The sequence below is a fragment of the Danio rerio genome, chromosome 17, assembly GCF_049306965.1.
Source record: "Danio rerio strain Tuebingen ecotype United States chromosome 17, GRCz12tu, whole genome shotgun sequence".
NCBI classification, from domain to species: Eukaryota; Metazoa; Chordata; class Actinopteri; order Cypriniformes; family Danionidae; genus Danio; species Danio rerio.
Genome location: NC_133192.1, coordinates 23,512,976 through 23,526,262, shown reverse-complemented (window position 1 = coordinate 23,526,262; position 13,287 = coordinate 23,512,976). Strand labels below are relative to the sequence as shown.

Here is a 13,287-nt window from a genome sequence, read left to right as displayed (position 1 = left end):
GAATCATTTGTTGTGTGGCACGGTACCAATTGGCCCGGTGGTTGGGGACCACTGCATTATATGAGTGAAAAAATGTGGTCAGTGACGCTGCCAAAAAATGTGTTTAAGGAAAGCCACTTATGTTGCATTTCTTTTTGGAATGGGATCAGGAGCATGATGTCTTAAAATACTGTCTATAGAGGCAGCTCTCTGGGTTTTGAAACAGAACTAATCTTTAGCTCTGTCCTTCTCCTTCTCTACTGTCATTTTGATTGACGTTTTAGGGCCGCTGGCAGCAGCGACTGGAATGAACCACCATAGACCGTGAGTCAGACCCCCTCAGACTTCTGCAGTGTCCAGCACATTAGCTGTGAGTCTGGAGAACAATATATTGCATGTGATCGGGCACATGGTGACTTCTTGTCCTCGCATTACCCCCAAGACAACCTAGTACAGACACACTAAATGGGGTTGCACAGAAAAGAAGAGGGTTTGAGGTTTCGTCTCTGCGGATGCAGATTAATTTGAAGTGGCTCTGAAAAGCTTGCTGACATTATCAGGCATTCATTTAAAGTGGCGCACTTTCCCATTCCCATCTCGCTGTCTCCTGGGTGTCCTAGAGAAGGCACGAGTAAAGTCTGAAAGAGCCCAAGTACTTATAAAGCCACATTAATTAAGCCAAATATTTCCTGTAAACCCAAGAAGCTCTCCCAAGGACACGCAATGCTTGCCAAGAGAGAGACGTGGTGCTCTAGAGCCGATGATACATGAGCGAGACTGAGAGAGTGCGACAGACAGAGGAGGCCAAGAGATATGGCTGATGGTTAGAGGAGAGTGATAAAAAGATGTAATGGTTATGAAGATGGATTAAAGCAAGTGAAAGACTTTTACGATTTTGGACTCTCATCTGTAGTTTATCATGTCCTACAATGTTTAAATGATCTCATTTGCTTTTTTTGCATCTTGCCCACCATTTTGCATACACTTATGGGCCACTTTATTATGTACATCGATAATCAGCCAATCTCATCAAGGCAGCATTAAGGCACGTAGAAGTGGTCAGAATGATTGTATGATGTTCAGGATAGGGAGAAAGGGTATTAAGTTTTTCAGAAACTACTGATCCACTGCAAGGGTTTACAGAAAATGATTCAGAAAAGAGTCAGTTCTGTCGTTGAAACTTCTTTGATGGCAGAGGTCAGAGAAGAATGACCAAACTGGTTTGAGATGATAGAAAGACAACAGTAACTTAAATTAAATAACCTTTTGTGTCAGTAGCAATAGTCTTGTGGTTAAGTGAGTCAGCACAGCACTGTGGCTCACAGTGACCCGAGTTCAATTCCCCACTTGAGGTCCTTTTAAAGATCTTTCCCATCTATTTCCTGTCTATACTCTCCACTGTTCTTAAAGTGTAATAAAACTCAATAAAAAAACAATAACAATATTAAAATAATCACTCACTACAACCAAAGTCTACAGCATCTCTGAACACAAACCACCAACATTGTAGTAGACAGTAGTAGTTGGTTATTATAGCACTGAAAACTTTACTCGATTGTTTGAAAGCCGCATCAATCAGATGATCCATCAGCCGATTATTCATTTGTGCACTGTGCACTCCTGCATCCATGTCGCTTAGTGGAGAATATTAATCCAGGCATGGAGTGGAGAACATTAATTCATGGTCATTTCATGGATTTTCATTGACATCCATAGATACTGAGTGTGTGAACACATTGGTCAGCCCATCACTTGCTCTCTCATGGACCGTTTCACATTTCTGGGTTTCTCAGTAGCGGAAGTCTTCATAGATGTGTAAAATTAGAGTGAATGGAAGTGGTAGTGAATGGGAGAGTACAACAAATTATTTTTTACAATCCTATTTGCTGAAATAAAAAAAGAAAAACTTCATGATGGTGTTATCAAGACTTTCAGAAAAAGGAAAAAATTGTGTAAGACTGATAATGGCAGCCAGAAGAGAGAACAACATAAATTTTTATGTCCTGCCCATACACTCTGCTTTACAAACAAATAGTTTTTTGTAATTTGATGCAAAGATAATATAATACATATATGAAAACATAAAAATGTTTATACGTTAAAAAATGTACATATTAAAAACTTTCATGGATTTAAGATGCTAATGACCGTTATATGCATCACAACAGTCTTGTAAAAAGGGTCCATTGGCTGCAGACCATTGATCCAGTTATTTCTCATGCAATATATGTTTTTTTTTTTAAGTAAGTCTTTATGATTTGCGTTGTTGAGCAGTTCGCACATAAAGATTGGTGAGGAGTGCCAATTACCCACTGATTATTCCCCGATTACAGCCTGATCAACATATCAAACTTTGAAGCAGATGTGCCACAGCAACAGAAAAAGATAAGTACACCGGTGACACTCCTGTAAGCTAAAAACAGCAAATAGTGGCTGTGTCGTCTACTACTTAGTAGTTACTGCATTTTAATTTTAACGTACTTCTCTGCAGTTAGAAAAATGTGTTCTATTCACCATATTCCCTGTGTAAAAGCGGGCACAGCTATTTGAATCATTTTGGCTCAAGGCTTCGGTCCCATTAACTTCCAATCATTTTTAGACGTTAACAACAGCTCATTTTGCTGCTTAAATGTTGCAAACTAATATTTTCCTATTATATTTTTCTACTTTTTATGTATAGTCATGCAAACACTTGTTTGTAAAAGTAGTTTGACTGTTTTCTGCCGTTTATTATTCCTAGTCATTTCTCCGATAGGCAACTGAATCGGAAGTTCTAAAACAATCGCAAAAACAAGCGCACTTCCGCATTGAAGACTAAGGTCAATACAGTATGAATGTGAACAGTATGAATGGAACTCGAATGTACTTCATCCGCCATTTTGTCATTATAACGTGACCTAGCCCAATATGTCATTGCTTTCATCGCTTTACTCCCATTCATGAATTCTCTCGTGACATGTATGTTCTGCATCACTGGCTAAGTTTTGTATGACTTTTTCATGTGTCATCGTATAATCCTGTATGCTTTTCAGTTATTTGCTTCAATAAAATAAAAAAATTAAGACTTCTCTGGGTGTGCATTATGGGAGAGTGTAGCGTCCATTCGATGCAGACTTCTGAATCTCGCTGTAAGTAGTAGGTCATCTGGGTACTTTTCACATACTGTTTTTTAAATTCTATAAATTTGAACATGCTATGTTCGCATACTGTTTTTAGTGTACTATATAGTATGGAAGTATATTCAGATGCAGCTTAAAACTATGATTCGCATAAAATGACTATAACAGGAAATTGGAAAACTATGGTATTGCATGCTGACCATGTTTCTCCCTTTATGATCCCAGAATGTCCATCTCACAGCAGCATAACTCACCATGTCAGTGTTCAGATCCCCTCAACTAATACTCAGCGTCCTCCACTGTCAGGAGAGTTTAAGTCAAGTTATCAGTATTTCAGTAGTGCTTTTACACTGCAGATTGTGTCAAAGTAGCTTTACGTAGATGAAGAAAAAAGGAATTTAAAAACATGTTAATGTTCATATTTCCAACATTTCAGCATATCAGACTGAAAATTAGGAAGTAGAATTCATGGAGGAGTAGGAGTAGAATTTAAATTGAATTTCAATAAATTTTGTTGCATTCTGCCCATTATGTCTGTGTGTCTGGGATGTGATGGAATGGGAAATTTTGCATTATGAACCGTATGATGCTGTCATGTCAGGATATGAGTATTGTTTCTATAATGTAATGTAATTGATATTGTGCCATTTAGGAATTATGGCATTTCTGAAGACGAAATGGGGTTCAAGTTGATACTTGTTACACCTGGCTCAGGGATGTAACATAATAAGGGAGACGACAAGGAGAAGTATAATCAAAAAGAATATTTATTTAACTCAATTTAAATTATATAATCAAAATATCAGTATCAGTATGTTCAATCAGTGTGAAATGCAAACGTATGGATGCAGGAATTGTTGTCAGTGATAGTGTATGGATGCGAAACAAAGCATAATGGCCAAATAGGAGCGCGGCTCTGACTAACTGCCAAGTGAATGGACAGCGGCCCCGACAAACTCTCTGCCGGGGTTTAAATCAGGTGCGCTGAAGGCACGCCCCCAATCTAGAATCAAAATCAAACACAAACAAATCAACGCAGTCCTAACAATACTTACATGGTGTACCTAAAAAAGTGGCCAGTTTGCCTACAGTATGTCTTTGTGGTTGGACTGTAGAACATCTAATTTATAATGCTAATTAGAAAAGATAAACGCACTCATGCTTTTTTTCCATGCCTAACTAGCATACAGAGGTGGAGTTGTTCCATTTCATTTAAATGATAATTACGGGTTAAGACGATGGTTGTAGTGATTGCATAATGACATGACCTAGACCAAGTACAGCTAATGAGAAGATGTGTATATATGTGTGTGTGTGTGTGTGTGTGTGTGTGTGTGTGTGTATCTGTTCAAACCTCCGTCGTTGTTTGGGACTGCTTGTTTGTTTTTCCTTTAGAAAAGCGATTTGTGTGTGTGGTCTGAACAGATGGCGTGGATTTTAGCATCACACTGACAGAATGCAGGTGGGAGCGCCCCCCCCACATCTCCCCCTCTCTTATTATAAGTAAACATTGCTCTTCTTTTTGTCCCTGTCATTGTTTTTCAAGCAGTGTTTCCAGTTGAACACACTGTCACATTATTGAACCCTCAGTGATTTAGAAACTGAGGGAACAACTGCAGTGTCTTAGAGGGAGTATCACACACTGTAATCTGTAGTGATTTCTGTCAGAGGGATTTTCAGGTATCCACATGTTTGAGTGGAAACTTACAGTATACAACAGAGGTCACCACCTGAGCTCACTGCACAGAGAAGCAAATTTTCTACCAATGTGGTTTTTCAGGACAGTGTTTATATGCCGTTAATATGGTTCCCACTGTCCTGTCTTATTTAAATAACAAACTATTTACTTTTAATGAAGTACAATAGTTGGCGTGTTAACAAAAAAATAAATAAATAAATACAGTATACACAAGTCAACAGTTGAAGTGGATCATAACCATTATTCAAAATTGTCCTAAAACTATTGAACAAAACCCATTCTTGTCTTAGAATAAAATAAAAAAAATTCAAACACTTTTAACATTCACAGCTTTATTTATATTTTTATTTATTTATTTATTTATTTATTTTAGTGTAGGTCTGTCATTTTGATAACATTGGTTAATTATGCTAGTTAATATAAGCTAACAATTGCCACAGCCATATCACCTTGCAGCACAAGACTCACTGAAGCTAAGTAGAGCTGAGCCTGGTCAGTATCTGGATAAGAAACCACATGGGAAAACTAGGTTGCTGTTGGAAGTAGTGTTAAAGAGGCCAGCAGGGGGTGCTCAACCTGCTGTCTGTGTGAGTCCTAAAACCCCAGTAAAGTGAAGGGGACACTATACTGTCAGTGAATGCCATCAGGATAAGACATTAAACTGAGGTCCTGACTCTCTCTGGTCATTAAAAATCCTATGGCACTTCCAGTAAAGACTAGGGGTATAACCCCAATGTTCAGGCCAAATTCCCTCCATCAGCCCTTAACGATCATGGCCTCCCAATCACCCCCATCCACCAAATAGTCTCTCCACTCCACCTATAGTTGGTGTGTGGTGAGCGCACTGGCGCCATTCTCCTCTGGCTGCTGTTGCATCATCCACGTGAAAGCTACACACTGGTGGTGTGGAAAGACCCCCTCATGTTTGTGAAGCGCTTTGGGTGTATGGCCATACATAATAAATGTGCTATATAAATACACATTACATACATTTCAATAACAATACGAAAAAATTCTGTAAGAATTGTAAATTAATGCTTTAAATTTATTAAAAGTTACAGTAAATACTTGTTACAAAATAGTTTTTATAGTTTAATGCTAATTGCAAGCTACAGTCACACATTTTATAACCACAATAACCTATTTGCTTTAAAGCAGTCTACTCTATCTAACAAAAGTCTTGTCGCCTGTCCAGGTGTTAGGAACACCAAATAATAACTTGACTTCTAGGTGATCATTTGGTATCAGAAGTGGCTCATATGAAAGGCAAAGACCTCTAGATTACGCTTATTTCACCAAAATAAAATATGATCATGACTTGATTTTTAATCATCTCTCAAAGAAAGCATTCTCCCAGAGTGACTCCCAGAGTTCATCAAGATTCTTTGGATTCATCTTCAATGCCTCTTGCATCATCTTACCATGCTCAATGATGTTCATGTTAATGATGTTCATGGGCTGGCCAATCCTGGAACACCTTGATCTTTTTTGCTTTCAGGAACTTTGTGGAGGCTGAAGTATGAGAAGAAGTGCTATCCTGCTGAGGAATTTGCCCTCTCCTGTAGTTTGTAATGTAATGGGCTGCACAATTGTTTTGATACCTCAGGCTGTTGATGTTGCCATCCACTTTGCAGATCTCTCACATGCCCCCATACTGGATGTAACCCCAAACTATGATTTTTTTTTCCTTTTTAAACATCACTGATTTCTGTGAGAATCTTGGATGCATGCGGGTTCTAGTAGGTGCAGTAATTTTTATGATTCATCTGAAAAATCTACCTTCTGCCAATTTTCCAAATGATCGACTAGAAGTCAAGCTATTATTTTTTGCTCTTACAACTAGGATCGATGACAAGACTTTTGTCAGGTTGTGTACTGTATAAAAAAACTATAAATGAACCGAAAAATTATTTTATGTTGAATATATAAGGACGACCCTTGGCAGTTTAACGCATGAGTGCCATCATTGGCATTAAAATGTACAACACCTAGCACATGCATTTTTAGAATGTAGGTGTTTTTTTATTATTCATTTCTCTTAGTATTTTAATATATGCTCTCTCCTGCAGCAATTATCCTCACACAACCTGGTATATTTAGTTATCTACTATATGAGAGCAAAACATTCTAAGTGAACTGTGCAGTGTGGGTAAACAATGTAAACTGCCTGGTGGGCTGCGCAGTGGCACTTTAATTTTAATTATTTATTTTTCCGGCAGAATAATAGTTTGTATGAAAAGGAGATGTGACTACAAGCGCTGGTCTTAAGTGAGGCTTTCTGCATTTGCAGCACTTCAAAAGGTTGCCAGCTGCTGGTTACAGACACATTGTAATAAGCTATGTATCTTTTTAGAGATACTCTGTAACGTCCACTGAACATGTTTTGATTCTCGCCAGTGGGTGGCTTTTTCTTGCACAAAAATGAGATCTTTGTGCTGATCTTTTGCAGCTCATCATGTCAATAATACTCCTACAGCAGATGTTACATAAGCAATTGCAGTAAGGAGAAGAATGCTTTTATTCTCTATAAGTACTTTATGTTATACAGTTACACACACACATCTGCTGCCTGTGCACACACAGAGAGGTTGTGTATGTGTATGTGTGTGTGTGTTTGTGTGTGGGACAGACTGCAGTATTTTAGACACGTTTCAGTGGAGCATATTATAATTTAACAGTAGGTTTCTACTGCCTCCTGCTGGCTGCGTCAGGGAAGTACATGTACAGTATCTGATTCACTGCAGTTATTAACAATTAAATGTAATGTTTGTTTGATTGACAGCTCAAGAGTGTGTTTACTGTTACACCCAAAGAGAGCAGGAAGAGATCCATCAGTGCTTTGGTGGCAGTGGGCAATGGAAATGGAGTCGCAGGTAAATTTGATGGAAACAATTATAATAAAGACAATTATTATAAAGACAGTACATGAAAATGGTTAGTCTTTCTGGATTTACAAGATTTATTTGGGACGGGTTTGAGTGAAATGTTGATTTTTGTTTATTATATAAAAGTCTTAGATTTTTATTTCAAATGCAAATATTAAACATTAATTTAAAGATTTTTTTAAAGAAAATATCAATTGACCATAATTAAAAATGTTTTTATGTGATATAATTAAAAATCAGAGAGAGAGAGAGAGAGAAATATCATGTATTATTATTTTTTATAATGTTAAATAATAATTATTTAGATAATAAATGTAATATTTGTTTATTAATATTAGTTTATTATTATAAATATAAATATAATATTATTTTTATCACGTATGTTGTGTATTGGGCGACACAATGGCTCAGTGGTTAGCACTGTTGCCTCAGAGTAAAAAGGCCGCTGGTTTGCATCCAGGCTGGGTCAGTTGGCATTTCTGTATGGAGTTTGCATGTTATTGTATGGGTTTCCTCAGGGTGCTCTGGTTTCCACCACAGTCCAAATACATATGGTATAGGTGATTTTAATTGACTAGTGTATAAGTGTGTCTGAGAGTATATGGATGTTTCCCAATACTGGGTTGCAGCTTGAAGGGTATCCACTGTGTAAAACATATGCTGGGTAAGTTGGCGGTTCATTCCCCTAATGAATAAGGTAAGTAAGTAAGAATAAGGTAGTAAGCTGAAGGAAATTTAATAAATGTATATTGTGTATTCTAATATATGAATATATTTTTCACTTTAGTTTTTGTAATGTTTTTTTGTTATTGCCACTCTTTATTTATTTATTTATTTATTTATTTATTTTTTAAATTAAATTTGCAGGTTTTGCTGGTTCCAATTCAGAAATTTTCATTGCCAATCTCAAGCCAATTGTAATCATTTGTTTTGGTTCAATTTGCAATTTCCCCAACCATTGCAGAGCCGGGGGGAATAGAGTGAGCGCTCCAGCTTGGCCCCACCCTGTTCCATTATTGCCACTCTCAACAGTGACCTTTATGTCTAAAAGTACAAAATATATAATAATTATACATATTTAAATTATTTCAAAGAATTACTTAACTATTTTAATACTCTAGCTACTTTACACCCTGCATCAAGTGAGGCTATACAAATCAAACATATGATAAAACTGTATGCCTCTGTGCATTATTAAGTTTGGCTTATTCAGGCAAAAAAAAAAAAAAAACAACTTTAGCAAATATGCAGATTTGCACATCTCAGGTCTGTAATATATGGAGCATGGCAAAAGTTTAATAAAGTAGCCATAATCAGGGTTAATTGGCTGTTTTGTTCACTTCACTGCAGGGTTTGCACTGGGGAAAGCAGCAGACCGGACCGCCGCTCTCAGAAAAGTAAGCCAACAGTCACACATTAATTCATAGCCAAAGTCACATACCAGACACTAATTGTAGGCATCAGTTTTCCCTGAAGCAACCTGAGGTTAAATGACTTGCTCAAGGACACAATAATGACAGAAAGCGGCCACGAGCTCAGCTCCCATGATGCACTTAGAGGAATTGTTCATGAGTTACTAGATCAGGTTACAATGAAATGCTTTATTTTACAGGCAAAGAACAGAGCCATGAATTATCTGTACTACATCGAGAGATACAATGACTATACAAGTGAGTCACTGAGTATCATATAACAAAACACTCATCATAAACCTCTTGTGGATTGTAGATTGTGTCTTGGGGATTGGTCATTTATGGAACCTGTAGTTTACATGTTTTTATTGTTTGTATTATGTGAGAGTCTGTTTTAGGGCTTGCTGATTTATATATCAAATTCTCAATAGTCAAAACAGCTTTGCTGCTTATGCAAAATGAATCAACATTATTTATTAACAGTATTTTTGTTGTATTCTATTTTAAGCATTTTGATGAAATTTAATTTTTTTTAAAGATGTGATGTTTTTTATTTTATAATTTTTGTACAAATTAAATAAAATTTGGAGATGTGCTCTGAATAACCTTTTCCTAATTTAATTATAATTAGCTTAGTTTATTTTATATTATTTTTATATACACTACCATTTAACAGTTTGCAGTGAGAAGATTTCAAAATGAAGCTTTTTTATTAATGCATTATATTGATAATTGAAAAACATTTAAATAAATAAATAACAAAATAAAATTCAAATAAAACTGTTTCCACAAAAATGTTCAGCAGCAAATCTGTTAACATTTGGTCATAATGGGACCTATTTTTGAGCACCAAATTATTTGTTACACACAAGCTTCATTAAAGGAATTAATGAAGTTTATTCCTTTAATAAATAAATAGAATATGAGAAAAGTAAAACAGTTATTTTAAAAAAAGAATACTGAGCACAGAATTTCCAATAATACGCGATTTATTAAAAATTCTTGATACAAATGGTCTTCATCCTCTTTTCACAAATCTTCATTTTCAATTGCAGTATATCATGACATTGAGTCCAAGTATAAAAAGACCACACTTCGAATGAAGAAACAAAACAAAGGTAACAGACTTGACTAAACACACACATTCATACACACACACACACACACACACATACACACACAATCCGACTTTGTCTTTCATACAAAACCCACTATATATATATATATATATATATATATATATATATATATATATATATATATATATATATATATATATATATATATATATATATATATTACATATATATTTATTACATATATATATATATTTATTACATATATATATATATATATATATATATATATATATATATATATATATATATATATATATATATATTTATTACATGTTGTACTTGTTTTTAGCACATTTAAATGATTTTGTATATTTTTGTGCATTTAAGCTAAACAGATTTATTAAACTGAGATATTTAGTAAAATAATATTTTAGTCACCTCACATATTTAGATATGAAAAATAATACAATTAAATTCAAGCAAAACATTGCAAAAAAAAATTACAACCTACAAAATTTCTACTAAATCTTTTTTATTTTTTGCTTCTCTTGATTTTTTTTCTCCTTTTTAAATTTGATTTGAATATTTTCTATAACATATCAATTTGGGTGTACTAGTTTTTGGACCATTATCGTAAGTTATTTTGTTAGATAAGCTGCAGATTTGGTTTCAGTACTGACTAATCTAATGTGTATATGCACAAATATAATATTGTATAGCTTCCTTTTAAAATATGAATTTAAAAGAGATTTGTGAGGGTGTTCATATATATACTCAGTGTATTTATTTTGTTGAATAGCATATAGAAGCCTGTTGCTATTGACGTATAATTATGAACTAAATGTAGAGGAGGTTGTCATTTTTTTTCTTCTTCATGTCAGGTTATGGTCTGCGCTGTCATCGGGCTGTGATCACTCTCTGCAAGCTGATTGGGATAAAGGATATGTATGCAAAAGTAGATGGCTCGGTAAACCTCCTTAACATCACCAGGGCTCTTTTCCAAGGCCTGGCCAGTCAGGTAAGAGCTTACAGCAGCATCAAAGCCAATCAGTGCATGCTTTTGTGCAGTGTTTTTTTTTATATATAGTCACTGTGGTTTTGACCAATGTGAATGCATCTTTGCATTAAAATTAATATCTTCTGATTATTTTCCCAAATAATCACAACATTGGCAAACATTTATTTCTTTATTTATTATTTTTTATTTAGGTACTACATTTGAATTTGGATTTATTGCATGACCATTAGAAAAGTATGTTCTTTATAGTATGAGCATATGAATGGAACTCGTCACTTTACTCCCATTCAGGAATTCTCTCACGAGGCATCTAGGGATAGTGTAACGTTCATCGGAAGCATACTTCAGAAACTTGTCATAATTAGTAGGTCATCCGGGTACTTCTCGCATACTGTTTTTCGAATACTATGAATTTGGACATACTGTACTTCTTTGCTTGCATACTGTTTTTAGTGTACTATATAGTATGGAACTATGTGATTTCAGATGCAGAATAACTTTAACTCTTAAAGTAAAATCATATTGATAGCTGATGGGAATGTTGTTCAAAGACCAATATCTGAAAGCATTTCATACTCCAAAATGCAGTCAAAACAAATTAAAAACTAAAATATTTTCATGGCAGAAGGTCGGGTCCTCCACATTTTAAAGGCTCAAATATACTCATGGTAAAGATCTTTTTTTTTTTAGTTCGATTTTGTACATTGTTTATTTTAAGTGAGGATGCCATCAGGTGGTGTGCTAAACTGCTCAGGTACAGGTAATTATCTTAAAACTAAACAAAGTAAATGTATAAATAAAAGCATTTAAAAACAGAAATATTTCATCATTGTCCATATTGTTTACTTTACACTTGAATTAAAAAACAAACTGATGCATTAGAATTACATACATTGTCATTCTGACTGGCCTGGATCAGCACTGATTGTAATGATTAAGCAAATAACTATTCTATCCAATAGTTAAAAAGTGGCTGATTTGAATTAGATGCCATTAAAGCAAGTAGCTTTCCTCCACTAAAGATTAATACAAACAGTGATGCTGCTGCTTTCAATTAGCATTGGACTTCAGTTACTAATATAAAGCAGCTCTCCAGTGTTTATATGTTTACTCATGAATGTCTGACCTCAGTGGTCCAAGAATCTAATTAATTGAAAGAGATTTAAAAGGTTAAAGTAGTTCGATCTTCAGAGCACGTACCTGTTTTCCATACAGAATATTCTGTTGGATACCAAGTGGATAATCACAGGAAACTAATGGCCTCTAAATGTTTTTTTCAGGCAAATAACTGACTTCCTCTCTCTTGTGTTATTACAGGAGACACATCAGACTCTAGCTGATAAAAAGCAGCTGAATGTGGTTGAGTTCAGGGCTGAACAGGGCCCTCTGCCCATCGTGGTGGCACGACCGCAGCTTGGCGCCCGTCAGGATCCTGAAGTGGAGGATGAAGTGCCCAACACGCGTCTGCACTGGGCTGATGTGAAGGCCTTGCAGGGTGTTAAGAAATCCATATGGGCAGGGGTTAAGAGGACAATCTCTTGAGCTGAACTACGGTATGACATTCTGAAAACCACACTGAAGGCTTCTTGAGTCTGGAGGGTAATGTGTTGAGGTCTTGAACTGGAATCATCTTGCCAAACTAACATTTCTTCCCCATGGTAAAAGGTATAGAAACGCAACATACTTGGCAGAAATGTTTGTTTATATGTTGCTCGTTCATAAAAGAGGTGTATGAATAAAGAGAGGCTTTGTTTTTACCCACCTGCACATGACTTACAAAAGTAAGAGCACCAATAAATCAAATAAACCCACTTTGCTTATGTTTCCTATTATAAAAGGCCATACACAAAGAGTGTGAGACAGAGGGCAAAAAAACGACGATGCTATTTAGTTGTTTGTTTGTTTGTTTTTTAATTGTTCTTTACAAGACTATGCATAGTAGTATATAGTTCAGAATAGAGAAATTACAGACAGTCTTAGTTTTCTTATCTTCCCACTATCCCCTCAAAATAAAATGAAATAATTAAGAACAAACATATCCTCTGAAAAAAGCAGCAAGTTACGCCAAATTAAAGCAACTACTGTGTACTTTTGGC

The 13,287-nt window shown here is 35.4% G+C and overlaps 1 protein-coding gene across 1 annotated transcript in view; it reads left to right on the top strand.

Moving 5' to 3' along the window:
- The window catches only part of mrps5 (mitochondrial ribosomal protein S5), a 31,306-nt gene extending 18,305 nt beyond the window's left edge, over positions 1-13,001 (top strand). Inside the window, 6 exon segments of the mRNA NM_001076596.1 lie at positions 7,580-7,670; positions 9,033-9,079; positions 9,295-9,352; positions 10,150-10,212; positions 11,055-11,191; positions 12,509-13,001. Coding sequence (NP_001070064.1) covers positions 7,580-7,670; positions 9,033-9,079; positions 9,295-9,352; positions 10,150-10,212; positions 11,055-11,191; positions 12,509-12,733 — 621 coding nt within the window. The 3' untranslated portion in view covers positions 12,734-13,001.
- The last annotated feature ends 286 nt before the right edge of the window (positions 13,002-13,287 follow it).